This window comes from Octodon degus, unplaced genomic scaffold (genome assembly GCF_000260255.1).
Source record: "Octodon degus isolate 3935 unplaced genomic scaffold, OctDeg1.0 scaffold00005, whole genome shotgun sequence".
In the NCBI taxonomy this organism is placed as follows: domain Eukaryota; kingdom Metazoa; phylum Chordata; class Mammalia; order Rodentia; family Octodontidae; genus Octodon; species Octodon degus.
The window spans coordinates 31,087,658-31,115,487 of NW_004524581.1; the positions used below are offsets into that span (position 1 = coordinate 31,087,658).

The following is a 27,830-nucleotide window of genomic DNA, read 5'->3' on the forward strand; positions in this document are numbered from 1 at the left end:
CTCTCTGGATGCGGCCCCACGTCCCTGGGTGACCCCTTTCTTGCGCCTCCAGTCTGCACCAGGGCTTCCCACCGCGTCTCTGGGTCCCGTTCACCTGGCCTTTCGGCCACTTCCGTGGCGCCCCTTCCCTGTCTCTTGGACCCGGTGTAGCTTGCCTGCCCGCGCCCGGCCTCCCTCTGCCCTCCAGCCCCCTCCCGCTAGGCACTATCTATAACCTTGTCTATAAATACCCGCCGCCCTGTAATTACACTGGGCGGGCGACAGAGGTAATTACGGAGACCCGATCGTGAGGGGGCGTGGGGTGGCGACCCCCAGCTCCGCCTCTCCCCGCCCACTGTGTCCCAAGTCCCGCCCAGGGTTCTGCTGAAAGGGGGGGTCTGGGCCCTCAAGAGGGAGGGAACTTGGGGTGACTGGATGCCTGGGCGCTAGAATAAGAAGGAGCTAATTAAGACGTAGATTGAGTCCCAAAGAGAGAATCTTAGGGCCCGGGCCATTGCGTCGCTGCGAGGAGCAGGGGCACAGTTCAAGGGTCATCCCAGGAGGGAGGAGGGTCCCCCTCCCAGGTGCGGAGGGTGGGGTTTCCCTGGCTGTGGGCGGCGGTTGGGGGCGGGGGCTGGCCTGGGGGCGGGAGCGGGGACGGGTGGGGGTTCTGGACTCGAGGTGGAGGGGGACACAGGAGCGTCGGCCACGGAGCAGGGAGCAGTGCGGCGTTGAGCCCCGACGGCACCTTGCTACATGGAACGGGGCTGCTGAGGGCAGCGGGCGCGGGACAGCGGCCGACCCCTCCCGGACCCCAGGTGCCAAGCCTGCTTGCTGTCCCCTGTCAGCCTGCGGGCATCCCCGGGCCCTGGGACCTGGACTTCTGGTCGCCCAGCCATGGAGCAGCGGTACAGCCGCTGCCGTCGCATCCTCCTGCTCCTGCCCCTGGTGCTGGGGCTGAGCGCTGCCCCCGGCTGGGCAGGTAAGAGGAGCGTGGGCGCCCGGTTTCCGGGTGTTGGTTGTCCGAGGCCAATGATGCCTGGGCAGGAGTTTCTAGAAAAGGGACAGGGCACCCAGGTGTAGGTTGGAGGCGAGGCCCCGGGCTCCTGGGAGCCAAGATGGGCATCTACCCCTCCTTGACAGGACTGGAGAAGGGCAGGGTAGGCTTTTGGAAGGCACAGGCACCAGCACAGGGAGCCCCGAGGTAGGCTGGGTGCTTGCCTTGGGTCCTGAAGAGACCTGAAGATGGCCAGGGCCTGTGTTGCCAGGCTTAGCTCACGTTGGGAGGGCAGAACCCAGGGTTGCTGGGGCGGGAGGAGGGGTGCACATCCCGGACAGAGCAGAGCCTTGGAAGCAGAAGAAAAAGGATGCCTCAACTGCTTGTGCCACTGGCTGGGAGGCCAGGGTCCCCAGCCCCCTCCCTGTGCCCTGGATGCTGCCACGCGGCTGGCTCTGGGGAGCACCAGGGCCAGCTGCCAACAGGACGGCCGCTGGACAGGCGGGGATCAGGTGTCTGAGGCTGCAGCCAGCTCTCTGCATTCCTGCCCTGCCCCTCCCCCTCTGGCCAGTGGGCTCCCCTGGGACCCTGGTGTCCCCAACCCCCATCGTTCCCCCTCTCCCCTCACAGCACCCAGAAGTCCTGGTTCCTAAGAAAAGGGATTTGATATCAGGGCAATAGCGGGAGGGAGTACTTGGTCCCAGGCAGGCTGGACTGAGCCCCCTAACTGTTGGGAATACTAGGGATTGTTTTGTCTATAACTTGACTATTCCTTTCTTCTGTGTTCTGGACAGAAAATAGAATGGCAGCATAAAGGATTTAGATTAGATTACAGAAAGAACTTCCAGGCTCTAGGGAATGAGGCTCAAGCACAGGATAGTGAAGTGTGGGGTTTTACAGATCTAGGAGCCTTTCTTAGGGTAAAGAACCCCTACCACAGACAGCTGAGATAACTGTCCCTATTTTGGGGCAGAGCTGGTGGAGAGGGGAGACTGGGAGATGGGTTACCATGGAATCTGAGATTAGGGATGGGGCTCTGGACGACTCAGAGGTCGAGTGGTGTGGGTGCTGGGTGCCAGTGGAGAGCTGCAGGGCAGATGAGGCCTAGGATGGGGGAGAGTTTGTGGTTTGTGGTGAGAAAAGGGTGCATAACATGGACTGCCTTCTCCTGGGGTTCAGCGAAGGTGGGGGCCTCTGAGGTCTCCCTGGCCTGGGGTCTCTGTGAGTCTCTGTCTCGCTCACCTTGGTCTCTCAAAGCGGCCCTTGTGTGTTGGTGTTTGCGGAGCTGCCACACGCAGGGGCCAGGCTTGGGCGGGTGGGGGGGGCACCGTGGTTTCCCGGCTGCTGGACTCAAAGGGCCTTTTCTCTGCTGCCTGCCCCCACCTCACCCACCCCACCCTGCTGTGCTCTCCTGATGGCTGTGGCCTCTGCCCTGCCCCACACTTCTCTTGAGCGTTTTGCTGGAACTCGCTTTGGGATTTTTCCAATCTGCAGCTGATGGTGTGAGAGGTGTGTGACTCAGGGAGCAAGCCAGGGAGCGGTGACCTTTCCTTCATCTTCTAGGGAGCCTGGGCTGAGCCAGCGAGGTCTGGGTAGAGCCGGTTAGCAGCCTGAGTCTTGGATCTTTGGATCTCAGGTGGTGGGGGTGGCAGGGAGGGCTGAGATTCCAGGTGTGGGGAGCTTGCCCGGGTTTTGGGCAAGGACGCTGATGGGATCCGCAGATGTGTGGCTCCGGGCCCTGGACCTGCTCTTGTTCTGCGTGGCAGCCTCAGCCCCCACCCCCATCCCTAGCAAGAGGCACAGGCTCCTGGGACAGCCCTTCCTGTGTCTCCTTCCTCAATGTGGGTGATGGTGTCCCCACATCCCAGAATCAGGAGTGGCAGCAGCTGGAAGCCCCCTCCCCTGGAGCTGGCTCTCTACTCTCTTCCTTGTGGCCCCCCTGCCCCTCCTGTGCCCAAGATGATCGATTGCCCAGATGTTGTTTGTGCTGGAGACAGGACAGATGCCAGAAACAGAGACAGGAGATATGGAAAGGGAAGGGGAGAGAGGGAAAAAGATGGGGAGAGAAGAGTGCAGATAGCGTGGGGCAATGGAGGGAGACAGAGGACAGCAGGACAGGCAGACCAACAGGTGCAGAGACGAAAAGAGGAGTTGCAGAGTGACAGGGACCAGATGCAGAGGGAGGTGAGCGAGATATTGAGAGGCATTCATAGAGATTCCTAGGTGGAGAGCCGGGGCAGAGCGAGGGTGGGCCTGGTGTTCAGTGCGGGGCAGCACAGCCCTTCCCCTGCAGCTAGCTGTTTCTCAATCACACAGAGGAGTGGCAGGGGTGGGGGGGCTCCCAGGGAATTTGAACCCCAGGAAGCCTCACCCTTGTGGCCTCTCAGGTGCGCCCCCTGTGGATGTGCTCCGGGCCCTGAGGTTCCCCTCCCTCCCTGATGGTGTCCGGAAGGCCAGAGGGGTCTGTCCAGCTGATGTGGCCTACCGCGTGTCCAGGCCCGCCCAGCTCAGTGCACCCACCCGCCAGCTCTTCCCAGGTATGCCTGTCAGGATGGGGGGGGGTCCGGTGGGGCGGAACCTGGGGGTCACATGGGAGGCATATGTCTTTCTGGGCCTCTCACTGTCTGCTGTGTCTCTCTCCGGAACCAGGAGGCTTTCCCAAAGATTTTTCTCTGCTGACTGTTGTCCGGACCCGGCCTGGCCTCCAGGGGCCCCTCCTGACTCTCTACAGTGCCCAGGGTGTCCAGCAGCTGGGCCTGGAGTTGGGTCGACCTGTCCGCTTCCTCTACGTGGACCAGACTGGACGGCCTCGGCCCCCAGCTCAGCCGGTTTTCCGAGGCCTGAGCCTCGCGGATGGCAAGTGAGTCTGTCCACCTCGTGGGCATGCTTGACCTGCATTCTTAGGAGAAAAGGGTCCCGGGAGCCCCAGTCCCTAAACTGGGAAGCCCTGCGACCCTTTTAACCATGTAACACATGTGCCAGCAAGGCTAGTTTGGGCTTTGGAGTTTGTATTCTCATTCTGTGTGTCACACTGGCCTCTACCACAGGCAGATTCCTTAAGATTTCTGAGCTTCACTTTCTAGGGCTATAAAATCGAAATAACAGAGTAGAATAAGGACATCGCCTGCGTGGTGCCTGGGCACAGTGCACGGTGGCTGCTGTGACTGCCACTGTATTACTGGCTTTAGCTCTTCCCTTAGCTGCCACCAGGCCTGCTGATGCCCCCTTTCCAGTCAGTCACTTGAACCTTGCCCTGCCCACAACCAGGTGGCACCGAGTGGCTGTGGCTGTGAAGGGCCAGTCTGTCACCCTCATTGTTGACTGCAAGAAGCGAGTCACCCGGCCCCTTCCCCGAAGTGCTCGTCCTGTGTTGGACACCCGCGGCGTGGTGATCTTTGGGGCCCGTATCCTAGATGAAGAAGTCTTTGAGGTAAGCAGAGAAATCTGGGAAAGAATCAGTTCCTGGCCCTGTGTCCTGTGCCCAGTGCCCCCTGGCTTCTTCGCTTCATCTTCCCCTTCCCCAAGCCTTCATTTCTCCTACAGATTTTTGTTTCTACTTCCCATTTTTAGGGCTAACGTTTTCTGTGCAAGAGCCTGTTGTCCACCTGTAGAGATGGACTGTCCCCAGCCACTTCTCTGTCATTTAGTCTTCACCCACCCACCTATCTCTCCAGCCAGTCTTCTCGCCTGCTGACTCAGTCACCTGTCACCCGCTGGTCCACACAGGCTCGCATCTCCACCTGTCACCCACCCACTTACACAGCTCCTCACCTATTCATGCATTTAGGATAGTATCTACCCACGTGGCCATCCTCCCTTACTCAACCAGTCCCTGCTTCAGATTATACATTCATCCATCGGTCTGCGCATTCTCTTCAACCCACCCACCCATCGGTTCACTCGGTCACCTACCTCTCCTCTCCGTTTGCACATGTGTGCATCCATGTATCCACCCAACCACCTGACTTCTACCCACCCTCCCTCCCTTCATGCGGTGCACTAGCTCACCCACCCCTCACCTACCCACTCCCATACAGCCATTCATTCATGCATATATTAAATTCCATCCCCCTGGCTGCCCACCAATCTGCATCTGTCTACTCTGGGACTTCCATGCATTTACCCACCAATCTACCATTACATTCATTCATTCATTCATTCATTCATTCATTCATTCATTCATTCCTTATCAGCACCCCAGTTCAGCTGTGTATTGCACCCCTGCACTTGTCCACCTGTAGAGATGGACCATCACCCTAAGCAACCAGACTGCAATCCAGTAGGTTCCCAGCCACCTACTTATCCATCTGTCTGTCCTTTCTCCTAGCCAGCCAGTCAACTGTTTCTAACTACCCAATGACCAGGACAATAATATAAGGTTTCTGTCATCCCGAGGAATTCCTAGACTGGCTTTGGAGATGAGACAATGTCCCCCCAATGCAGTGTAAGGCCAGGTATCTAAGCACCAACTGTGGGCACAGGTAAAGGGTGCAGGAATTCAGAAAATGGTCCTCCTTCCCCATGTCTAGAGGACCTGCAAATTCCCGCCATCACAGCTATTGTGAAGCCAGGGCACATGAGGCTGGGCCTCTGTCTTCAGGAGCCATTGTAAAAAGTCTCTTGCATTAAACTGGGGCCCAGAAGTAGGCAGTTGTTGAACTTAGTATTGGAGGGCGTAGGGCCGGTGGGATACCGTAGTGGAGCAAGTGCCTGTGTGGGCAAGCTTGGGGACTGGGTTTGATCCCGGCCCCATGTGCTGCGCTGGCCTGCCCCAGGCTTGCTGAGCCAGCCACCCAGTCCAGGCGTGGTGGCACACATCTGTAATCCCAGCACTAGGGAGGCTGAAGACAGGAGGACCACTGAGTCAGAGCTGTGTAGTGAGACCCTGTAACAAATATGTATTTAAGAAAGAAAGAAAGAAAAGTAAAGAAATCGGAAGGCCTGAGCCCTGGCCCTCATTCGCCACTCTGCGTGGCCTTGGGCCAGCAATCTGATTCAGAATGGAATGAGTCTAAAAATGGATAAAAAGATCCTTGTTCTACTGACTTTCCCAGGGGTCGTGAAGGTTGCACAAACTCCTTTGACCCTTACGAATGCTGGGCACACGGAGGGCTGGCAGTGACCTCCTGACACACAGCTCTGCCTGGGGTCGGCCTTCCTGCAGGCATCCTGGACTCATGCCCGCTCATCCTTAGTCCTCTCCTCACGTCTTGGCAGGGCGATGTCCAGGAGCTTGTCGTTGTTCCTGGAGTCCAAGCTGCCTACGAGTCCTGTGAACAGAAGGACGTGGAGTGTGAGGGGAGCCAGAGGGAGAGGCCCCAGAACAGGCAGCTTCACAGAGCCCAGCGGTCGCCGAAGCAGAAGCCCTCAAGACTTCACAGGCCGCAGAACCAGGAGCCCCAGCGCCAGGTGAGGGGGTTGGGCAGGCTCACAGCCGCAGCGTAGGCAGGCGGGGGAGGGAAGACCCCCAGGCCTCTCCCCAGGACGGCCTCGTGTCCAGGGCTCCCTTCCCACTGTGGCTCCCGTTCTCCTCTCCCCAACCACACCCCTCCCCCTCCCAGTCCTCATTCATCAACCTTTTTATTTTCATTTAAAAATAAAAAGTTGTTATGAAGACCTTGTGGCTGGGAGCTGTGTTCCCTGCTGGTGTCTCATCCTCTGCCAGTCTTCCTGGAACTGTGTCCCATGCCTTTCTTGAATTAAGAGATTGGGTGACAGTGGGGCAGGGGTGAGCCTCAGGGAAGGAGGTGGGAGACCAGAGTAGGGGAGAAGGGAGGAGGTGGGGGCAGGTGGGGGAGGGGCAACGGTTCAGGGCACCCCAGTCTGGGGATCCGCGGTGGCCCCTCCTGTGTGGAGGTGGGAAGGGAGACTGGATTGCAGCCTGGGTGCTTAGGGCGGGAGAAGAGCTGGGTCATGGTCTGAGGTCTGAAGGGTCAATCTCTTAATCATGTCTGCTTCTGTCCCCCCGGGTGGGCCCCACTCTCTCCTGCCCGCCCCTCCCCTCCTTGCCTCAACCTCTCCTTTTGTCTTCAATTCCCTGTTTCTTGACTCCATGTCTTCCCTGTCTCCCAACCCCCACACCATCTCTGTCTCCCTCTCCCTACCCCCAATGACCCCACCCCTCCTGCCCAACCTCCTACCCCAGTCCCAGCCCTCTGAGTCCCTCTACTATGACTACGAGCCTCCCTATTACGATGAGATGACCACGGGGACAACCCCTGATTATCAGGTAAACTCGAGGGATCCCCTGTCTTCCCCGCATTCCTGTCTCCCTGGCCGTCCTTTTTCCCTCCCAGATTCTGGGGAAAGACACCCTCTATTAGAGTTTGAAGGTTTACTTACTGCCCCTCCCCTATCTCTCTGCTGCAGAGGCCTCAGAGCCCCAACCGCAGGGCTCCCCCTCCCCCTAGGGGGCTTCGGACCCCTCCCCGAAAGCCTAACTCACCTGCCAAGAGGTCGGCTGCCCGGCAGGCGCCCCCCTCACCAGGCCGGAGGCCCAGCCAGCCTCCCCCCTCCCGACCAGCTCGGCAGGCAGCTCCCCCAACTGCCCGGGCCCCCCTCAGGACCAGAGGCAGCGGCTACCGGCAGGTAGAGCTGGGGCATCCAGATCTCTGCCCCCGAAACTTGATCTCGGAGATTCATTCTCCTCTAACTGTCCCCCTTCCACAGGGGTTGCAAGATCTGTGATTTCCCCCACCCCCAGCGTAGACAGATGCTGCCTGCGAGGGGCGCGGGGCGGGACAGGGCTGCTTTGCCTCCCTCTGCTCACCTCTCACCTTCTTTTCCACCTCTGTTCCTCCTCTCTCCCTCTCTCTGGGGTTAGTACCCCGCTCCCGGTGAAGAGGAAGGAGCTCTGGAGTCAAGCCCCCTGCCACTCCCCGAGGAGGTAACTCCACCCAGCCTCATCCCAGCAGGGCCATCGGGCATCTGAGACCCCTCGCCCTGTGTCATCTTGATGAACTGGTCCCATCTCTGGCTGGAGGGCTTGTCCCTTCCATGTGACCTTCTGTCTTCTGGTCCTGTCGTAGCATGGTTCTCTAAGCACAGCCGCTTCCTTTGCGGTCCATGCCACCTTTGTGATGCTTGATTCCTGAGGAGCCTCTTCCCAATGTTGGCATCGAGTGGTCCTACTTTCTGCTCCTGTTTTCCTTCCAGGAGCCATTTCCTGCACGCTGTCACTGGTTTCTTCTCCCAGTCTCCTCTTCCCCCCATTTTTTTTCGTCCTGTCTGTCTTTCTTTCAGACTCCCTGGACTCCGTGTCTTGCATATGTCCAGGGACTGTCCCCTTTGCATCCAGCCCTCCAGCCAGCCTTCTTGTCACTCGCCATTTCCCTGCCAGGTCCATTTTCTGGACATCTCTCCCGTTCTTGGCCTGATGCTCGTCCTCTTCCTGTATGGCCTGTCCCCTTGTTCTTCTTGGGGAGGAAATTTCCAACCCCAGTTACCCTCAGGATCCTTTGGGCTAGAAGGTTTCAAATGTGGGGGTTCGAGGACAACCTCCCATCAGCCCTAATGCCCCCGTCCACCCCTTCTCCCTCCCCACCCCTGGGAAGGAGCAGACAGATCTCCAGGTCCTCCCCACAGCCGACAGGTTCCTGGCACAGGAGTATGGGGAGGGAGGCACAGACCCCCCAGCAGGGCTCTACGATTACACCTATGGCTATGGGGATGATTATCGTGAGGAGACGGAGCTTGGCCCTGCACTCTCTGCGGAGACAGCCCCCTCAGGAGCCGTAAGTGATGACGGGAGCCCTTCGTTCATTCTTGACCTCCAGTGGGAGCTACAAGAATTGCTTCCTGTTGTTTTTGTCCTTGTTGGCTGTGAGCTACTTCCCACTGGTGGTGGTTTGCCATTTCTGTGTACAGAAGATGTCTCTGTTGCTTGAAAAGATTGCTTTCTGCCTTCCTTTGCCCAGTGTCTCCCCCTGTGTCTCCCCGTGGAGCCCTTTGCCTGTGACACTTGAGATTTTCTTTGTAATTCTCTGGCCACTGTCTGTCTTTCCTGGCCATCTCCTGTCTAAACCGAGCTGGAGTTCACGAAGCTTTTGGTCAATAAGCAACTACCTTGTATCTGTTTTCAGTCTGTTTCCATCAGTTCTTCTTGATCAAAAGAATTTCTTGTCCATGATGCTGCCAAATGTCCTGAGTTCCTGCGTCCCATTTTCTAACCTGTCGGCTCCTTCTTATCTGCCTGTCTCTTCCTGTCTTCTCTAGCCATGGCAGCCGTCTTTGGTGACGATCTCAGGCTGGACTGGAAGAGCTTTATGATTTGTGCTCTGATTCTGGTTTTTCATACTGTCTTGTGACAGTTGCGATTGGCAACAAGACCTTTTCTGTGTCTCAGATTGTCCAACCACAAAGTTTCCATTCTGGACCTAGATACTGATCATGGCTATTTCCTGTCTGTTCTAGCCTTGATATTTGTGTTTTTGTCCCTGAAAGAACTGCTTTTCACTGTCAAAGTCCATTTATGGGAGTCGCTTTTAATCTGTCTTGCGGATCTTTCCTCTCTCTTGGTCATGGTCGCCATATTGTTGTTGAAAGTCCACTTCCTGGGTCCTCTTTTCTTGGCTGCTTCCTGTCTGTCTAACCATTTCCTGTTTGTCCGGGTTGTGTTCTAGCCATCTTGGCTATGTTTAATTTTTCTTGGCCCTGGCCTCATTCTTGCTTCCAAGCATGTGTCCCTTGTTTTGCGTCCCTTGGTAGTTTCTTGTGTCTTCAAGCACTCCCTGTCAGTTGGAGTATTTCCTGTCTACTTCACTTCATCTGTTGCCAGCCTAGCGGTGATGGCTGCCTCTTCTCCCCTGCTGCCTTATCCCAGCCTCCCTTCTCTAATACACCAACCCTAACCCTCTGCTGCCTTTCCTGTATGCCGCTTCCTGGGGGCTTAGGGTTGGTCTGGGATTTGGGAGAGGTGGGGACCGGTCATTGCTATTGGGGCAGGGTGGAGGTGGAGGGGGTATTCTGAAGATCCTTGTTGGGCAGGCTGCACGTGGTGTTACGTGTCTTCCATTCTCCCTGTCCTTGGCTTACTTCTGGGCCCAGAGTGTGGAGTAGACATTTGAGCGGAAGTGATCAAGCAGGAGGGGGCTTGGTGGGAGGAAAAGTGAGAGAGAAAGCAGAAGCAACCTTCCTGGGAAGGGACCGAGGGTCTGCTCTGAGCCTTGGCCACATGAGCCCAAGGGCTGTATTTTTCCAAAAGCCAATTTTGAGGCCTGAGTTTGGAGTACCAGTTGGATTGTGCTCCAGATCTACTTAAGATTTGGATGTCTTGGGGGTAGTGTGTCATTTTGTGAATCCTTTGACATGCTAAGTAAAATTCTGTGTGCTAGGGGATATACTTTTCATTTTCTAGGGAAAGGCTCATAGCTTTCTTCATATTCTTATATAGGTCCAGGCCTTACCCTCATCCTCAAATAAAAATCTTTTCATCATCTCAGAGAGATTCTTATTTGATGGCTGGAGGAAGGGTGAGGAAGCAGAGGGTGTCTTGGGGTTCTAAGAATTCCCCGTGTGAGAGGCAGCTTTGGGGGCAGTGTGAGGTCCTGCAGAAGGGGTTTGGGAGGGTGGGGCTGGGAAGTCCGGTCAAGGAGACCAAGTTGTGTTTGCTGAGGTGTGGCTGGGAACCAGCTGTGTGTTGAGGGGAACCCGTAGGCCTTTTTGGCAGGCCTGGGAAGTCTGTGAGGAGGCGCTTTCGAGAAGGGATAGGAAATTTGAAAGCAGGTCAGCGAGGTTTCTGAAGGCCCGGAGGATGAAGACTGGAATTGAGATGGGGCAGTCCTGGTGTTCCGGCTGCTCATGGGCCCCGCTGGGGGTTACATGTGTGTCTCCCTCAGGTTGCCCATGGACCCCGGGGGCTGAAGGGAGAGAAGGGAGAGCCTGCGGTGCTGGAACCTGTGAGTTACAGCTGTCATTGAGCTGATGGGGGCGGGAAGAAGAGAAGAAGGCAGGGGAGGGATGCTTGTCTTGTGGTCCCTGACTGTTAACCTCTAACTCCTCAGGGTATGTTTGTGGAGGGACCTCCTGGCCCAGAAGGCCCTGCGGTGAGTGTGGCTGTGATCTTGGCCTCCATTCTCTGCCTGAAGACTTTCTGCAGGCTCTTCTGTGCTTTGCCTGAGTATGGCCTGGCCTCCTTTTCAGAGAATCCAAGTTCTCCTGTGCCCAGGTCTCTTCTGCAGACAATGGCCCTCTTCTGCCTGATGCCCACACCTAACTCCCTATTCTTTTGTTCCTCAGGGGATGGCTGGCCCCCCTGGAATCCAGGGGAACCCAGGCCCGGTTGGAGACCCTGGCGAGAGGGTAAGGGAGTGTTCTGGTGTGGGGGCAGGGAAGGGGGCCAGTGAGCCATTTGTACCTGTGTGTTACCTTGCAGTAATTCCTTGTCAGCTGACTGACTGAATGGGTGGTTGTGCTCCCCTGGTACCCAGAAAGGCGGGCATGCTCCCGCTGGGAAGGGGAGTAGCCCACCAGCTCACCTGCCTGCTTCTCCGTAGGGTGGAGGAGAGCTAGGGAAGTCTGCATTTATTCTGTTGTGCAGTGATTCAGAACGAGGCCAAGGCCCCATGACCTCTTCCTGAAATAAAGTTGCCCATGCCCTCTCGTTCTTTCCCATTCCAGGGCCCCCCTGGCCGAGCAGGGCTCCCCGGATCAGATGGGGCCCCTGGCCCTCCCGGCACCTCCCTCATGCTCCCAGTGAGTTGTCTCGCGAGCTTTGGGGGTATAGATGGGGAGAGCAGGGCTTGCACTGTGCCTCTGCGGAGCAGAGAGGCAGTGCTCCTGGGGGGGAGTGTCGGGAGAGGATCCGTCCACGGGGAGTGATCTCTCTTTATTTTTTTTTTTTTTTTTTTTTTTTTTTTTTTTTTTTTTTTCTGAGAGTGATCTTCGGGGTTCGAGGGTTCAGGTTCGTTAGATGACTGAGCAGCGAGCATGATCTTCTAGGACCCGGCTCGAATCATTTTAGAACCAGGCAGGAAGTGCTGAATTTCAGAGAGGTCTAGAGCCAAGGGCACCTTCTGCGGGAAAAGGCAGGAAATGGGGAGGCGGACAGGAGTTGAGGCTCTGCACACCCGCTAGCAGCTATCTGGAGCTCATGGGAGATGCCAGAGGAGGGCTGTGGGGTGTCCTAGAACTTGGGGGCAGGTGCCCCGGAGGGAGGAGGCCTCTGGCTGGGAAGGTCCTGGGGATTCCCCGGATGTGAACCTGGACCTTTTCGTCTTGGCCCTCAGTTCCGGTTTGGCAGCAGTGGGGGTGACAAGGGCCCCGTGGTGGCCGCGCAGGAGGCTCAGGCCCAGGCGATTCTGCAGCAGGCGCGGGTGAGGAGGACTGAGGGGAGGGGGTGCTGCAAGGGGGGCTGCACGAAAGGAGACCAGGGAAGGTCAGAGCAGCGTGGGCCTGAGGAGGGTGGGGGGAGTGTGAGTTGGGGGGTCGGGGTGGCAGGCGAATTTGGGGCTCTGCAGAGGTTCTCCAGCTGCCTCCTCAGCCGTGCCATTCCTCACTCCCCCAGCTGGCACTCCGAGGACCCCCAGGCCCGATGGGATACACAGGCCGTCCTGGACCCTTGGTAAGTGAGGGGGGTGTTAACGTTTCCTTTATTTGTGTGCTGAGGTATGGATAATTTTGGAAAGAACCATGTTGGAAGTTGTCTTGCTTCTTTGGGGAAGGGCTCTGAAGTCACTCTGGGGAATGTCCTCCAACACGGCCGCCTTCCCTTCTTGTCTTCAGGGGCAGCCCGGGAGCCCTGGCTTGAAAGGAGAATCGGGAGACCTAGGGCCTCAGGTAATGGCTCCTCACCTGATGCCTAGCCCATGGGCCCCCCATCACTGCACGTTAACCCTTTTTCTGTCTCTGTCTTCACCAGGGCCCCAGAGGACCTCAGGGTCTCGCGGGCCCTCCTGGCAAAGCTGGGCGGAGGGTGAGTAGCCAGGGCCCGGCCGGGTGTTGGTGGGAGATGGGGCTTGGAGGCTGGAGGATGGTGTCCCTACTGCTCTGATGACACCTTGTACCTCCAGGGCCGAGCGGGTGCCGATGGAGCCCGAGGGATGCCGGGGGAACCTGGAGTGAAGGTAACAGGCGTGGACCCCTCTGTATCCATAGTTCAGGACTCCCTAGTTCTCCATGTGCACCCAGGGTGCAGCCCCTCCTGCTCCAGATACAGTAAGGAGCAGTGTCTGGGAAGCCCCCTTACTCTGGCTGTCCCTCTTCTTCCTAGGGTGATCGAGGTTTTGATGGTCTCCCAGGTCTACCTGGGGAGAAAGGACACAGGGTAAGTATACTGGGGGTGGGTTGGCTCCTGTGATGGGGTAGAGCTGTGGGGGGCTGGTGGGGATCTCTGCGTAAGGAGTTTGGGAACCCAGTGGAAGCCCCTGAATGTAATCAGCTGGCTAGTAAAGAGGGTTCAGAGTCTACAAGTGTTGGGGCTCGGAGGCTCCTTGTAATGGTTCCACGTTTTCAGGGTGATACTGGTGCCCAGGGCCTTCCCGGGCCCCCTGGTGAAGATGGAGAGCGGGTAAGTGTCATGGCAAGGGCAGGGGTTGGGGACAGGAGAAGTCCAGGAGGCGAGGCTGATGTAATTTGTCCTCCTGCAGGGAGATGATGGGGAGATCGGGCCCCGCGGGCTGCCTGGAGAGTCGGTGAGTGTGTGTGGGATCTGGCTGGGGTGGGGGCTCCTGGGAAACCAGGGCAGGGGCTTGTATGCAAAAGGGACACATTGTTTCTCTGCTTGTATGATGTCTCCTCTCCCAACCTTGAATGCAGGGACCGCGAGGACTCCTTGGTCCGAAAGGCCCCCCTGGTATCCCTGGGCCCCCGGTGAGTGGCTCCCTGACTTCTCTGACTCTGCACCCTTCCTAACTGCCTCCACCCCTGCCCCCCCAGCTCTCCTACTCTCCCACCTGTCCCCACTCCGGGTGTCACCCTCAGGAGCATTTGGAGGGTCACAGGGCTCAGTGTACCTAGGGCAGGGCTCTGAGCACAGCCAGAGCAGGACAAAAACCCAGAGGCAAAATGAAACAAAGCCTCAGACCGCTACCCCCAGGCACCCAGGCTGGTGCTGCACACAGGGGTGGCTGTGCTCCCTTCAGGCGCCCCGCAGTGCGGAGGCCTCGCTGCCCCTGGAGCCGCAGCCCCTGCAGACAGAGTTACCTTCCAGCCCGCTCATACCCTTCCCGTGTTTCAGGGAGTCCGAGGCATGGATGGACCCCATGGTCCCAAAGGGAGCTTGGTGAGTGGGAGACGGGTGTGGGGGCCCAGCCCCTGAGCCCCAGGGTGCCCGCTGGGTCCTGCCCACCCCCCTGCCTGCTGCCTGCTCCTGCCCTCCTGGCGGCTACCACAGCTCTGCCCTTTTTGCTTTGTCCCCATCTTCTGACTCCAAACTGGCTGCCCATTTCTAGGGACCCCAGGGAGAGCCAGGACCTCCTGGACAGCAGGGCACTCCTGGGACCCAGGTAAGTGGTGCCCCGTACCCCTGTGTCATGGTGATGCCCCTTGGGGTGCACCTTGGCTCAAACTCCAGGTGGGGACAAAGCCGAGGGGCTCCAGGCCGCTTGCTCATGTCCTGAGTGGGAAGGCTGAGGGTGGCTGGAGGGAGCAGCCCAAGCTGTGGGTCGCCCGTGACCTCCCTCTCCCTGTGTGTAGGGGCTCCCCGGTCCTCAGGGTGCCATCGGCCCTCATGGTGAGAAGGTGAGTGGCCAAGGGATTTGGAGGGCAGGGACTCTGGGGGAGTGGGCAGGCGGGCTTGAGTTACGGACTGGGCCTTCATTGAGTTAGGTCGAGCCCTCTAGCCACCCTGAATGTGCTCGTTCTCCTGCAGGGCCCTCGAGGGAAACCAGGGCTCCCTGGCATGCCTGGCACAGATGGTCTCCCGGTGAGTAGGCCCCCTGCAAGCCCACGGCTCCTGTGGTGCCACAGCTCCCAGCTCCTTCAGTGACTGCGAGCTGATGTGCCATGCTGGCGGTCATGGTGGTGCCCGTGGTTGCTGGCCTCGTGAGGTCACGGGGGTCTGGGCGGGAAGCAGTGGAGGGCGAGGTGCAGGAGACGGGAGCAGCAGGCACATGTGTGTCTCCCACCCCTAGGGCCACCCTGGGAAGGAAGGTCCTCCTGGAACCAAAGGAAACCAGGTGAGCTCTTGCCCGCCTCCTGTTACCTCCTGAAGGGGCCCCCGTGCAACTCTGGGGCTCCTACTCTTGGGTCCTTGATCCTGATGTTTCTTCCGTTCCCATGTCCTGTCGCCCCGTTCAGACTCTAGCATTGCGGTATTCTCATTTCTCTTGTCTCCTGGTGACCCAAAAGTAACACCCTGGAGACTCTATAAGTGCCTCTCTTTCTTCTTGCAGGGCCCATCTGGACCTCAGGGTCCTTTAGGATACCCAGGACCTCGAGGTGTCAAGGTAACTGGCCGGGGCGGAGCCGGACTGGGGTCTTGAGAGCCTAGCCTTCCAACATAGCCCACCCAAGTGCCACATTTCTGCTCTCCCCTGATTCTAGGGTGTGGATGGAATTCGGGGTCTGAAGGGTCACAAAGGTGAAAAGGTGAGCACTGCGCCCCGGCTTCGTGACCCCCACCCTGCTCCGCGCTCAGCCTGCTCACAAGGCTGCAGACCCGAAGCCCGCCCTACTGCCTGTGTTCTCCAAACGCCCCACCTTAGCCCCCCAACCTGCCCCTCCGGCTGTGCTCTCACCTCCATCTTTCTCAGGGCGAGGATGGCTTTCCCGGGTTCAAAGGTGACATAGGCGTGAAAGGTGACAGGGTGAGTAGAAGCCCCCACCGGCCCCTCACTCTGCGTCCTCCCCGTGCTCCTCCACTTGGGAGCCTGCAGCCACAGCCTGCTCTTGAGACCCTGAGGTCCAGGCCCCAGCGCTGTGGCCCCTTTGATGTCCTATCCTGGCTGTGTTTCCCCACCATGCTCTCTGCCGTCCTGGCCTCCAGTCCCAAGCTTCCTACCCTGAGGGCCCCCTGGCCCAGGGTAGCTTCTGGGGCCCCAACCCTCCCCACTGGAGCCCAGGTCTCCTCCAGTCCCTGACACCTGCCTCCCTGACACTCCTAGGGCGAGGTTGGAGTTCCTGGTTCCCGGGGAGAAGATGGTCCTGAGGGGCCGAAAGGACGCACAGGACCCACCGGAGACCCTGGGCCTCCCGGGCTCCTGGGCGAGAAGGTGATGGGGATGAGGGATCTGCACCTGGGGTCTCGGGGGTGTAGGAGGCAGGGGCCTGGGCATAGGGCAGGAGGGCTCAGGGATGGCAACCACAGGAATCAGTGGAGTTCGGCCTTGCACTGTGGCCCTGTGTGTGGTGCCTCCTGGGAGCTGATGGGTTGGTGATGCGGGAGAGGTCCAGCTTCTCACCATGAGCTCCTGGCCTGGAGCACTGAGGAGGGGTGCATGGGGTGAAGCCGGGTGGCTACTGCCTGAGCAAAGCGCGGGACTGTGAGAACCCATGTCTTGGGGTGCTGGGGAGACCGGGTTGAGGTTGGCAGGTGGGCAGCCGCTCACATCCCGGACTTTAGCAGACTGATCAGAGACAGCAGGGAGGCACCAGATGGGGGGAAATCTGCTCTTGGGAAGAAAGGCCACGAGTCAGGCAGCCGCAGATGAGGGGCCGTGGGCTGGGGTCAGGGGTCAGGGCCAGCGCCGCTGCTGGGACTGGCCCTCATCTCCTGGGATGCTTGGTGTTTATGGCTTCTTTGCCCTTCCACAGGGCAAGCTAGGTGTTCCTGGCCTACCTGGCTACCCTGGACGCCAGGGTCCCAAGGTGACGTGATGCCCAGATTGTGTCCCTCCACCCTTCCCATCCCCATCCCTGAGTCCAGGAGGCATGGGGTGGCAGAGCCTGGGTACCCTAATGATTTGGGTGGCACCCATTCTTTGGATGTGAAAATGGAGGGGGGACCCTCACACTTGGCAGATGGCTTCCCCTGGTTCCACCGGCCCATCCTGAGCCCCCTCACCTCTCTTGACTTCTCACTTCCCTTCTCTATCTCACCAGGGATCCCTGGGATTTCCTGGTTTCCCTGGAGCCAGTGGGGAGAAAGGAGCCCGAGTAAGCTGGGAAGGGAGTGGGTATCGAGGGAGGGGCTGGCGGGAGTTGGAGGGGGCCCATGAGGGGTCCCCCCGGTGACTTTCTCTCCATTCCCACCAGGGTCTGTCAGGGAAAGCAGGACCTCGGGGCGAGCGAGGCCCCACGGTGAGTGCAGGGGAGGGAGGCGTGCTCTGTGGCTCCGCAGGGTGCACTTGGGTGTCTCTGACCCCTGTCCTCTGCTCTGCCCAGGGCCCACGGGGCCAGCGGGGACCCCGAGGAGCCACCGGCAAGTCTGGAGCTAAGGTGAGTGGGCTCTGCAGGGCTCCACCACCCTCACCCACCGAGCACCAGCTCCTCACCCCTCCTCTCCCCGGGGCTGCAGCAAGCCGCTCCTTTCATTGCCTGACTCTGGTTTCCCCAGGGAACGTCAGGAGGTGATGGCCCCCATGGGCCCCCTGGAGAGAGGGTGAGTGTGGCCAGAGCTCCCGCTGCCCGCTGCCCTGATGCTGGGAGCTGTGCTCCCCTGGTGGTGCTGTCCTTCCTTCTCTGATTCTGCCCCTCTGTCTCTAGGGCCTCCCTGGACCTCAGGGCCCCAATGGATTTCCAGGGCCCAAAGGCCCCCCGGTAAGCTGACACTGATGTTGACCCACCTTGGTCTCTCGGTCCTTCTTTCCCACACCCCTGCCCAGTCCAAGACTCACCTGATATCTGACCCCCTTCCAGGGTCCCCCCGGGAAGGATGGGTTGCCTGGACACCCAGGCCAGAGAGGAGAAGTGGTAAGTAGTGCTCTGGCTGTCCAGTCCCAGGTGGCCCTCACACCAAAGCTGTCGGGAAGGCCATGGGGCTCCAGGCAGTAAGCAGGTCCTGCTGCTGCTCACGGCCAGCTGGGCCGTGCACCCCGCTGGGGCCTCGGGTCAGCCCCCCTCTGCACCTGCTCTGATCCTCTCTCTCCTCTCAGGGCTTCCAAGGGAAGACGGGCCCTCCTGGCCCCCCTGGCGTGGTGGGACCCCAGGTAGGTCTGCCTGCAGGAGAATGGACGCCAACGTTGGAGTCAGCCTGTCTGCGCCTGTCCTCTCAGGCAGACATGCCTGGCCCTGGTTTGCCTGCCCAGACCCTTGGGGGCTGAGTCTTGAGCTTCAGATGTGCTGGGTCGCCTTCCTCATTTGGGAGGAGGCAGTTCCCCAGAAGCGACGCAAGGTGGCGCAGTTGCTCCACACGGGGGAAGGCAAAGGCCAGCTGGGCCCTGGGAGCCCAAGAATGTCCTGGTAGCTCTGGGCAGGAGTACGGGGCTCTACAGGGACATTTTAGGTGGACAGGGTGGACCTGTTAATGGGGACTCGGCTCCTTTTCCAGGGAGCAGCAGGAGAAAGCGGTCCCATGGGGGAGAGAGGTCACCCAGGCCCCCCAGGCCCTCCTGGAGAGCAGGGACTGCCTGGAACAGCTGGAAAAGAAGGAACAAAGGTCAGTGAGGGACCCGCAGCAGGAACTTTGGGGGCTTGGGGTCGGGGTGCTGAAAGGGACGGGCAGTGGTATTTGCAGGCACCAGAGGTTTCTTTGTCCGATTTAGGACATGGCTGTAGCTCATGACCTTTTCTGTCCTTTCAGGGTGACCCTGGCCCCCCTGGGGCTCCAGGGAAAGATGGCCCAGCTGGTTTGAGGGGCTTCCCAGGGGAGAGAGGCCTCCCAGGCACTGCTGTGAGTGTGGCCTCACAGCCAAGGGCCAGTCACAAGTCATCCTGCATCCTGCCCTCCTCCCCCCCATCTCCCTGCGCTCGGCTTCCTCCACGACCCCCACCCTTCCTGGCATGTGTCCTAGCAGGCTGCTCCTCCTGGTCCCCTGGAGGGTCCCACCTTCCCGTCTCACCTGTTGCCCCAAATCTGTGCTTACAGGGTGGACCTGGCTTGAAGGGGAATGAAGGTCCAGCTGGTCCTCCTGGCCCTGCAGTGAGTCTGGGGTCCTGGGGTGGCCTGGGAAAGGGCTGGATGAGTCAAGGTGGGGACCAGTGTCTGACAGGACCATGGGACTGGGCCATCCGGAATCCATTCCACTTTCATTACTTCTTCTGGTCAGGGATCCTTTGGTTTGGGTGGGCTGGGATCTCCTTCCTGGGGGCCTAACTCAGTCTCCTCATTTAGGGCTCCCCTGGAGAACGAGGTGCAGCAGGATCAGGGGGACCCATAGGTCCCCCAGGGCGCCCAGGCCCACAGGGTCCCCCAGGAGCAGCAGGCGAGAAAGGCGTCCCGGTGAGTGTGGAAGACTCCCGTGGGAGTCCGTGTGCTGAGGGGTGGTGGCTGTGGAGGTCTCCTGCAGCGGTGTTTGAGGGTGCGGGTCACCTCCAGGCCACAACTCCTTCCTTCCTTTCCCTCAGGGTGAGAAGGGTCCTATTGGTCCCACTGGCCGCGATGGAGTGCAGGGTCCTGTGGGACTTCCTGGCCCTGCTGGGCCCCCTGGCGTGGCTGGAGAAGATGGTGACAAGGTAAGGGAACCCACAGACCTGGCTGCTCACCTCTCCCAATGAGCCAGCTGATGTGGGCGCGACCTCCTCACCCCGTCTTGTCTCCTGCTCCTCTCCCCTCTCCTCTCCCTAACATCTCACCTGCCTTCTCCACCCAGGGTGAGGTGGGAGACCCTGGACAGAAGGGCACCAAAGGGAACAAGGGTGAACACGTAAGTGCCCGTGACCTTCCAGTATGCGTGTGCGCCTGCATGCGTGTGGGTGTGCACACGCTGGGGATCTACCACAGGCCGCTGAGTGCTCTCCCACTGAGCCACCTCCCCAGCCCAAGACACTGACCCCCTGCCCTTTGACCCCCCACCCCGTGTCCACTTCCTGTACTGGAGCCTCTGACTCTTCTTTCTCCCCCAGGGCCCTCCTGGCCCTCCTGGACCCATTGGTCCTGTGGGGCAGCCTGGAGCCGCGGTGAGTGCCCCTCCATCCCCTCCCGAGTCCCTAGGGGTTTCTAAGCTGCCCTTGGTTCCCCTCTGTCCTTGGGGTTGGGCATGGTGTCCACTGTGTGTGGGGTTTGTGGATTGAGAACTCCTGACCTGTCTGTGTCCTTGTCTCTGTCCCCAACCCAGGGAGCTGATGGGGAGCCTGGAGCGCGAGGTCCCCAGGGACACTTTGGAGCTAAAGGTGATGAAGGCACAAGAGGATTTAATGGACCCCCAGGACCCATCGGCCTACAGGCGAGCTGGGGCTTGGGCACAGAGGCAGAGGGGGCGGGTCAGCAGGGCTGTTTCCCCGAGGGGGGGACTAGGGTGCTGATGGGGACTAGGGTGGGGGCAGCCAGCTGGTGAGGCAGGTAGAACCCCAGGGAGTGGTCTGTGGGGGCAATTTGCCTGGGGCCATGCTTTGGACACGTTGTCACCAGGGTCTGTGCTCTGATTCCTGCACAGGGCTTGCCAGGCCCGTCTGGGGAGAAGGGAGAAATAGGAGATGTGGGTCCCCTGGTGAGTATGACCCCGCCCACCCCAGCCTTCCTTGGACTGGCGAACTGTCCAGCCAGCCCCCAGCACAGCACCCCAACAAGCCCTCAGCCTGCATACAGGCCCTGGCCTGCACCCCTGTCCTGCCCTGTGCCCAGGACCCCTGCTTGCCCAGCCCACCCTCCCTGCTCCATCTTGGAGCGCTTCTTGCTCCTGGCCCTGTCACTGATACATCTGTTCCCTCCCAGGGACCTCCCGGCCCCCCAGGACCTCGCGGCCCTGCTGGACCCAACGGTGCTGATGTGAGTCCCCTCGGCCTCCTGCCTGGGGCCCTGCTCTTGCCGTGAACTTTGGCCTCACTCAGGCCCCTGGCACCTGGGCAGTGACTCCCCTCTTTGCTCCCTTTTCAGGGCCCACAAGGTCCCCCAGGAGGTGTTGGGAATCTAGGACCCCCTGGAGAGAAGGTAACTGAGACAAGGTGGACGGCTCAGTCCTTGGGATGGGGGTAAAGGCTGGATTTCTACCCATTTTGTTTGGGGGTACAGAAGAGAAAGAGATGTGGGGGGTACTGGACCTTTGAATGTTTTCTTTAGGGGGAACCAGGAGAACCAGGATCTCCAGGGGTCCAGGGTGAGCCGGGTGTCAAGGTAGGTGAAGCTTGGAGGCCTGGATCCCCAGTCTGTCACCCTGACCTCCTGTCCCCCTCTGAGCTAGAGCCATCATTCCAGCTTGGCCCTGAGGAAGCCCACACTGCTGTCCATGGAGGGCAGAGGGCCCATCCTGCTGTCCCTTTGGCTGCCCTGTTATTCCTCCTGACCTTTGGAGGGTGTCACATTGTCACCGAGGGGACAAGGAGATGCTGGAATCGGGCTGTACCCTTGAACTCTGAGACCACCCCCCCAGGAGACCATTTGTACCTCCACTCATTCTCCAGGGCCCGCGAGGGGAGCGTGGAGAGAAAGGCGAGTCTGGGCAGGCTGGAGAGGCTGGACCACCTGGTCCTAAAGGCCCCACAGGCGACGATGGCCCCAAAGGCAACCCTGTGAGTGTGGGCGGGGGTGCGAGAGGATGGCTGTATGACTGTATGAATGGAAGACCAGGAGAGAGAGTGTGTGTGTGTGTGAGGCCTCGGCATGCAGGGCACCCCAGCACTGGGGAGATGCTTGGGAGGGAAGTTCTGGAAGGGAACGGGGCCTCCTGGGAGGAGGGCCTGGGGTCTAAGATGCAGAGGGAAAGTGAGGCGTGCCCTCTCACCAGAACCCGAGTGTTGGAAGGCATGTGGGGTGGGGCTGGGGGAGGGCACAGGGGCCCTCTCCTGAGTGAGCCTGGTGCCCGCAGGGGGAGTGTGGCATGTGCCAGCCGCCTGTGTTGGCTCTGGGTGGCTAAGTCTGCTATGATTCGGACCCTTGTTTTCGCTCTGGCTTAGGGGCCTGTCGGTTTCCCTGGCGACCCCGGCCCTCCTGGAGCAGTCGGCCCTAGGGTGAGTCTTACCAGGACCGAAGTCGGGGTCGGGGGGCTTGGGGCAGCTGAGGGACTCGGGCCAGGAAGCGGGGGGCGATGGCAGCTTCAGGAGTGATGCCAGCCAGGCTGGGAGCTGCCCTGACCTGCTTCCTTCCCGCAGGGCCAGGATGGTGCTAAGGGCGACCGAGGAGAGGATGGCGAGCCAGGCCAGCCTGTGAGTGAGCAGGACCCCTCCCCGCCAGCCGGAGGCTTCACACCCCTTTTCTGTGCTCCAGAGTAGGGGTTCCCTGGCCCCCTCTAAGCGGCTGGAGGCCGCTTATTCACCCCAGTTCCTCTCTCCCTAGGGATCTCCTGGGCCCACTGGGGAAAATGGGCCACCTGGACCACTGGGGAAGAGGGTGAGTGAGCTGGATGCCTGGGACCTTGGGCAGCAGCCCTTGGGGAGGCTGGGTGGAGGCTGGGATGGCGGCAGGTGATGGGCAGGGAGGCACCTGGTGTCTGGGTTGTCCTGCAGGGGACACATGCATCTCATGTATCTTTGCTCCCAGGATTTGGTCTCTATGTTCTTTCCAGGGGTGATAGCACCGCCTGACCAACCAAGATGGACTCTGGGGGAGGGGCTTGCGTTCTGAGTTACCGGGACAGGAAGTGGGCCTGAGGTGGGACACGGGCGTGAGGGTCTCCGCCAAGTATACAGAAGTACTTGGCATTCTCGCCACTGGGCCAGCGGTACTTGTTCTTTCCGTCCATGCCCTCTGCGTTTGTGCCTGAGTCTGCACGTGTGTGCGCACGTGCGTGTGAGCACAGGGACAGGCACGGGCAGGAGTTCAGCCTGGTGCCCACTGCCTCCTTATCACCTCCCTGCCCCACCACAGGGTCCAGCAGGCACGCCCGGCCCGGAGGGGCGACAGGGAGAGAAGGGAGCCAAGGTGAGCGAGGGGCCCCCGGGTGCTGGAATGTTCCCTCCACCTCCTCCCTCAGATCCCTCTGTCTCCAGAGGGCTGTCCCACGGCCACCTCTCCCATTTGAGTGCTTTTTGGGGACAGGGGTCCTATACTTGCTCCTGCTCTGGGGTCTCCTGAGGTTTGGCCGCCTCCTTCCTGTCTCACCCGTTCCATCTTGAGCCCCCTGTACCCCATCCTCTGCTCTTTTGGACACACTTTTTGTGTTTCAGGGGGACTCTGGTGCTGTGGGTGCCCCGGGGAAGACAGGCCCTGTGGGTCCTGCTGGCCCAGCAGGAAAGCCTGGCCCTGATGGGCTGAGAGGACTCCCGGGTTCAGTGGTGAGTCATGGGGTACAGGGCAGGGGGAGGGACCATGGGAGGGACATAATGTGGGAAGTTCCTCCTGACCTGGGGTCTCCCCAATCTGTAGGGTCAACAAGGCCGTCCTGGAGCCACGGGCCAGGCCGGGCCCCCAGGTCCTGTGGTGAGTGAGAACTGGGTTGGGTTGGTGCCCTGGGGTGGTGGGCATCAAGGGGAAGCATGGAGGGAGTGGGAGGCCATGGGGAGGATCTGGCCCCATCTTCTGTAGAGAATGACTTCCTGTCCCCATGCAGGGACCCCCAGGGCTTCCTGGCCTCCGCGGTGATGCAGGAGCCAAGGGGGAGAAGGTAAGTGACCAGCGGATCTCTCCCACCACGCTCACTTCGTGGAACCCATGGGGATGCTCCTGTACTACTCTGCCTCAGGCCTCAGTCCCCAGGCCTTGGGGTCCTTACTCATGGGGATGGGTCGCCCCAGACCCCACACCCTGCCTCCTCTGTCTTCTTGGCCTTGTTTTGCTGTTGGGGCTTAGACCTGCCACCTCGCCCATACAAGCACGCGCTCTATCGCTGAGCTAGGTCCCCAGCCCCTTGAACATTCTTCTCTATGCATGTGACTCTCCCTGCATCCTGGTGATCACTGTCCCCTTCTCCAGGGCCACCCAGGTCTCATTGGTCTGATCGGCCCCCCAGGAGAGCAAGGAGAGAAGGGTGACCGGGGACTTCCTGGCCCTCAGGGCTCCCCTGGACAGAAAGGAGAGACGGTGGGTCGAGGGCTTGGCCTTGGGAGTCTGGGGGAGCAAGAGGAGGTCACAGTGGAGATGGGTTGGGACTCAGCTGTGGGTGGGGGTCGGGCTTGGGGGGGGAGCCCAGCTGACCCAGGCCCCTCCACATCTTAGGGTATCGCAGGAGGATCTGGCCCCATCGGTCCTGGAGGGCCTCCTGGCCACCCTGTGAGTATCCCCTGCTCCTCTTCCAAGTCCTCAAAGCCGGGTCCCTGACCTTGCAGTGACTTCTATCCACCTTCAGCCTTACAGAGAGTGTTCAGGGTCCTCCAGTGTTTCCTTCCCTGTGTTCCTGGATCTCCAAATGTCCCCATATTCCGCATGCCCCTCCTGTGGTACCCACGGTCCTGTGGACATGTGACCTTGCTCTCCATTCCTGTGTCTTGGTCTCCCGTGTGACTTTTTTGTTCCTCAATTCACAGGGACCTGCTGGCCCCAAAGGAGCCAAAGGAGCCACAGTGAGTGACCCTGTCCACCCTGACCTTTGCTTCCTCAGCTGGACTTGACCCCATCTCTCAGGAGCAACCCTACCCTTGCTCCCAGATCCTTATTCCTGCCCAGGAGACTCCTTTGACCCCTCTGTGACCTTGACCTCATGCTTGACCTCTTGACCCCACCCTGACCTCATCAATCCTTTGTCAGGGCCCAGCTGGACCAAAGGGAGAGAAGGGCGTGCAGGGTCCCCCAGGACACCCGGTGAGTTCTGAGGGTGAGTGGGCTCCTCTGGCCTCCCTTCCTGCCACAGCCTAAGCTTCACCTTCATGGCAAACTGCTTTCACCCCCTCATCTCTCAGGGCCCCCCGGGCGAGGTCATCCAGCCACTGCCCATCCAGATGCCCAAGAAGACTCGTCGCTCAGTGGACGGGAGCCGCCTGATGCAGGAAGATGAGGCCATGCCGACTGGGGGTGCTCCGGGCAGCCCTGGGGGGCTGGAGGAGATCTTTGGCTCCCTGGACTCCCTGCGGGAGGAGATTGAGCAGATGAGGCGGCCGACGGGGACCCAGGACAGCCCTGCTCGCACCTGCCAGGACCTGAGGCTCTGCCACCCCGAGCTGCCCGATGGTCAGAGCCAAGCTCAGGGCCAGGGCACTGGGGGAGCAGGGTGGAGCAGAGGGGATGCTGCGAGTGCGGCGGGGAAGGCGCTAGGGTGGGCCAAGACTAGTAACTGAGCAGTGGCTCCTGTCACCCAGGCCAGAGCTTCAGCATCTGAAGTGTCTGGGTACTCCCGTGGCCCTGCCAGGACCCTGCCATCTGCAGCCAGGGGCCCAGAGTCCACACACACACACACACACACACACACACACACACACACACAGGCACTTGCATTCACACCAGGCGGCACAGGTACCTGGTGTGAGGATGTCACGCTCCTCCATTTGAAGAAGCCTGGCGTTCCTGTTGGGGGCAGGGTGTCAGCCATAAGGGCCCAGCAGCAGGAGATGGGGGAAACTGAGGCAGGGTGGAGGATTGTGGGGAGAAGGTCTGGGCCACTGAGTGCTGTGGGGAGGGCTGGGGCTGCGGGACAAAAGGAAGGAGGGAGCAGAGACCACCGAGGCTCTGACCTCCTGTGTCCCCTCACAACAGGAGAGTACTGGGTGGACCCCAACCAGGGCTGTGCCCGGGATGCCTTCCGAGTTTTCTGCAACTTTACAGCAGGAGGAGAGACGTGCGTGACACCCAGGGATGACATCACCCAGGTGAGAGGTGGCGCCTGCCTGCTCCGTCCTTGTCCCCCGCACAACCCCTCGGTGTGGCGGTGTCTTGGGCCCTTGCTGTCCCTTCTGCTCATCTGCCGTGGGATGTGCACTGTCCCCTTCCCTTGGACACTAGGACACACATCTGCCCCTGGCTCTCACCCACGCCGTGCTTTGCAGCTGCTCCCCAGGCCGAGGGTGACCCCCCACATTCTTCTCTTTCCAGTTCTCCTATGTGGACTCAGAGGGTTCCCCAGTGGGTGTGGTCCAGCTCACCTTCCTGCGCCTGCTCAGCGTCTCCGCCCACCAGGACGTCTCCTATCCCTGCTCTAAAGCAGCCCTCGATGGTCCCCTGAGACTTCGGGGGGCCAACGAGGACGAGCTGAGCCCAGAGACCAGCCCTTATGTCAAGGAGTTCCGAGATGGCTGTCAGGTGGGATCCCAGCGCAGGCAGGAGATGGGGGGGTCCTCTGGGCAGTGCGCTAGGGACAGCAGGGAGGAAACAGCTTCCAGAGGGTGGCCAAGTGGGGAGGGGGACAGGAGCCAGGCCCCTATGAGCTGCCTGGGTGGGGTCAAGGTGCTTGGAGAGGAGTCAAGCCCAGGGTGGATTTGGGGGTGCCCTGGTGCTCACTCCACACTCTCCTGTTTCCCCTTTAAGACACAGCATGGCCGCACGGTGCTGGAGGTGCGCACCCCGGTGCTGGAGCAGCTGCCCGTGCTGGATGCCTCCTTCTCAGACCTGGGGACCCCCCCAAGGCGGGGAGGGGTGCTGCTGGGCCCGGTCTGCTTCATGGGCTAGGACCTTTTGGTCTGACCTGTCTGTCACCACCAGGCCCACCTGGAATCACATGGCACTGGCTCTGCTCTGCGCCACCTCCCTCCAGGGCTCCTCTCCATCAGGGCCTTGGGCCAGGACACCGAGGGCCCCCAGCGAGGGGCAGTCAGGGGAGGGGTGATTCTGGGTGCTGGGAACACCCCAGGGGAGGGTGGCATCAGCAGCTTCTGGGACTCCCACCTGGAGCCTGTGACCCATCAGAGAGCTGAGACCCTTATTTAAAACTCACCTGCCGATCACCCCAAACAAGTGGAAGAGAAGAGAAAGGACACTGTGTATTTTGTATTTAAAAGTAATTATATTAATTATTTAAAGAGTGAAAAGCACTATAACAAAAAGGATAAAGAGAGAAATGCCAACAGAAGTGCCCGGATGTTGAAGACAGGCTCTCTGAGGGTGGGCCGCACCCCACCTTTGCCTCAGGGCCTTCCTCAGGGACTGTGTGTGTGTGGGTGGCTGGCTGAACTCCACCCCCGCACACCCCCAGTAGCACCCACTGTGAAAGCTGCAACACACAGTCTTCGCAGGGCCCTGACTTTCCCTTGGGTGGGGCTCCCTTGTCCCTACCTGCCAGGGGTTGGCTCCCTGCCTGGACACTTGTTGTCCTGTGTCACTTGGCTTGGGTCTGGCAGTTGCTGGTTGCTACTTGAGGACCCAGTTATGCTCCCAGAGAAGACATGGAATGCTGAGGCCAGCAGATTCTTAAATGCTGAGGTTCTTCTGTATGGGCTGGTAAATCACCATGGCCCTGAACTCTGGGAGCATCTCATTGTCATCCTGGTCACCCTGGCCCTCCTCTGGACCACTTCCCCGAACCTGCAATTGAAGGGTTAATGTGTGGCCCAAGGATGAAAGGGGGGGACACCAGGAACCTGCCTGGCCCCAAGCCCTGTGTCCCTCTGTCTAATGGTTAAATAATGTGATTGTCTGCTCCTGGCGTTTGCCTTGGTACTTGCGTTGTTATTTCAGTGTCTCCCAAACCCATGAGCTCTTTGCAGCTGAGCTGTTACCAGGAATGGGCGGCTTGACCCCGACCCTGAACAGCCCAGAGGGCGCGAGGCTGGGTGGACACAGTCACAAACTGATGCCCAGATGCCCGGGGGACATCAGATGGGCTCAGTCCCTCTGGCCCAGGGTCCTGACACTGGCCTGGGTGTGTGTGACTGATTTCCAACTACAACGCCCCAAGATCTTTAGGGGCTTCCGGGCCAGAAGGAACCTTAGGGGGTCCAGTCTAAATGCGGGGACTGAAGGCCACCTCTAACGTGACGTTCACTGCACCTCTGCTCACTGCACCTCTGCTCACCGCGTCCCTCCCCTTGGGCCTACGACCCTTCATAAAAGCCAGGGCTGCCCGCTTGTTCGTTCGTTCCATAT

The 27,830-nt window shown here is 59.9% G+C and overlaps 1 protein-coding gene across 6 annotated transcripts; it reads left to right on the forward strand.

The window, feature by feature from the left end:
* Window positions 1–510: 510 nt before the first annotated feature.
* On the forward strand, window positions 511–27,355 carry Col11a2 (collagen type XI alpha 2 chain). Of its 6 annotated transcripts, XM_023721037.1 has the most exons (67): window positions 511–563; window positions 828–961; window positions 3,364–3,513; window positions 3,626–3,836; window positions 4,244–4,406; window positions 6,194–6,385; window positions 7,122–7,205; window positions 7,800–7,862; window positions 8,530–8,709; window positions 10,813–10,872; window positions 10,978–11,019; window positions 11,213–11,275; window positions 11,594–11,668; window positions 12,202–12,288; window positions 12,480–12,536; window positions 12,698–12,751; window positions 12,834–12,887; window positions 12,985–13,038; window positions 13,185–13,238; window positions 13,428–13,481; window positions 13,561–13,605; window positions 13,730–13,783; window positions 14,151–14,195; window positions 14,365–14,418; window positions 14,609–14,653; window positions 14,784–14,837; window positions 15,046–15,090; window positions 15,307–15,360; window positions 15,458–15,502; window positions 15,667–15,720; window positions 16,018–16,125; window positions 16,667–16,720; window positions 16,955–17,008; window positions 17,108–17,152; window positions 17,237–17,290; window positions 17,409–17,453; window positions 17,558–17,611; window positions 17,711–17,764; window positions 17,947–18,000; window positions 18,342–18,449; window positions 18,594–18,683; window positions 18,879–18,932; window positions 19,125–19,232; window positions 19,358–19,465; window positions 19,603–19,656; window positions 19,856–19,909; window positions 20,068–20,175; window positions 20,386–20,439; window positions 20,664–20,717; window positions 20,826–20,879; window positions 21,009–21,062; window positions 21,350–21,457; window positions 21,842–21,895; window positions 22,037–22,090; window positions 22,221–22,274; window positions 22,752–22,805; window positions 23,051–23,158; window positions 23,250–23,303; window positions 23,434–23,487; window positions 23,796–23,903; window positions 24,039–24,092; window positions 24,347–24,382; window positions 24,567–24,620; window positions 24,719–24,986; window positions 25,509–25,621; window positions 25,845–26,051; window positions 26,277–27,355. In XM_023721037.1, exons 2-67 carry the CDS (start codon window positions 877–879, stop codon window positions 26,415–26,417), a joined length of 5,220 nt encoding a protein of 1,739 aa, XP_023576805.1. In that variant the 5' UTR covers window positions 511–563; window positions 828–876; the 3' UTR covers window positions 26,418–27,355. The 6 variants fall into 6 exon arrangements, 5 of the variants coding, with proteins under 5 accessions (XP_023576805.1, XP_023576814.1, XP_023576822.1 ...); XM_023721046.1 differs by lacking the exons at window positions 511–563; window positions 7,800–7,862; window positions 8,530–8,709 and having other exon boundaries at window positions 689–961; XM_023721054.1 differs by lacking the exons at window positions 511–563; window positions 21,842–21,895; window positions 22,037–22,090; ... (11 more) ...; window positions 25,845–26,051; window positions 26,277–27,355 and adding an exon at window positions 21,754–21,833 and having other exon boundaries at window positions 689–961.
* The last annotated feature ends 475 nt before the right edge of the window (window positions 27,356–27,830 follow it).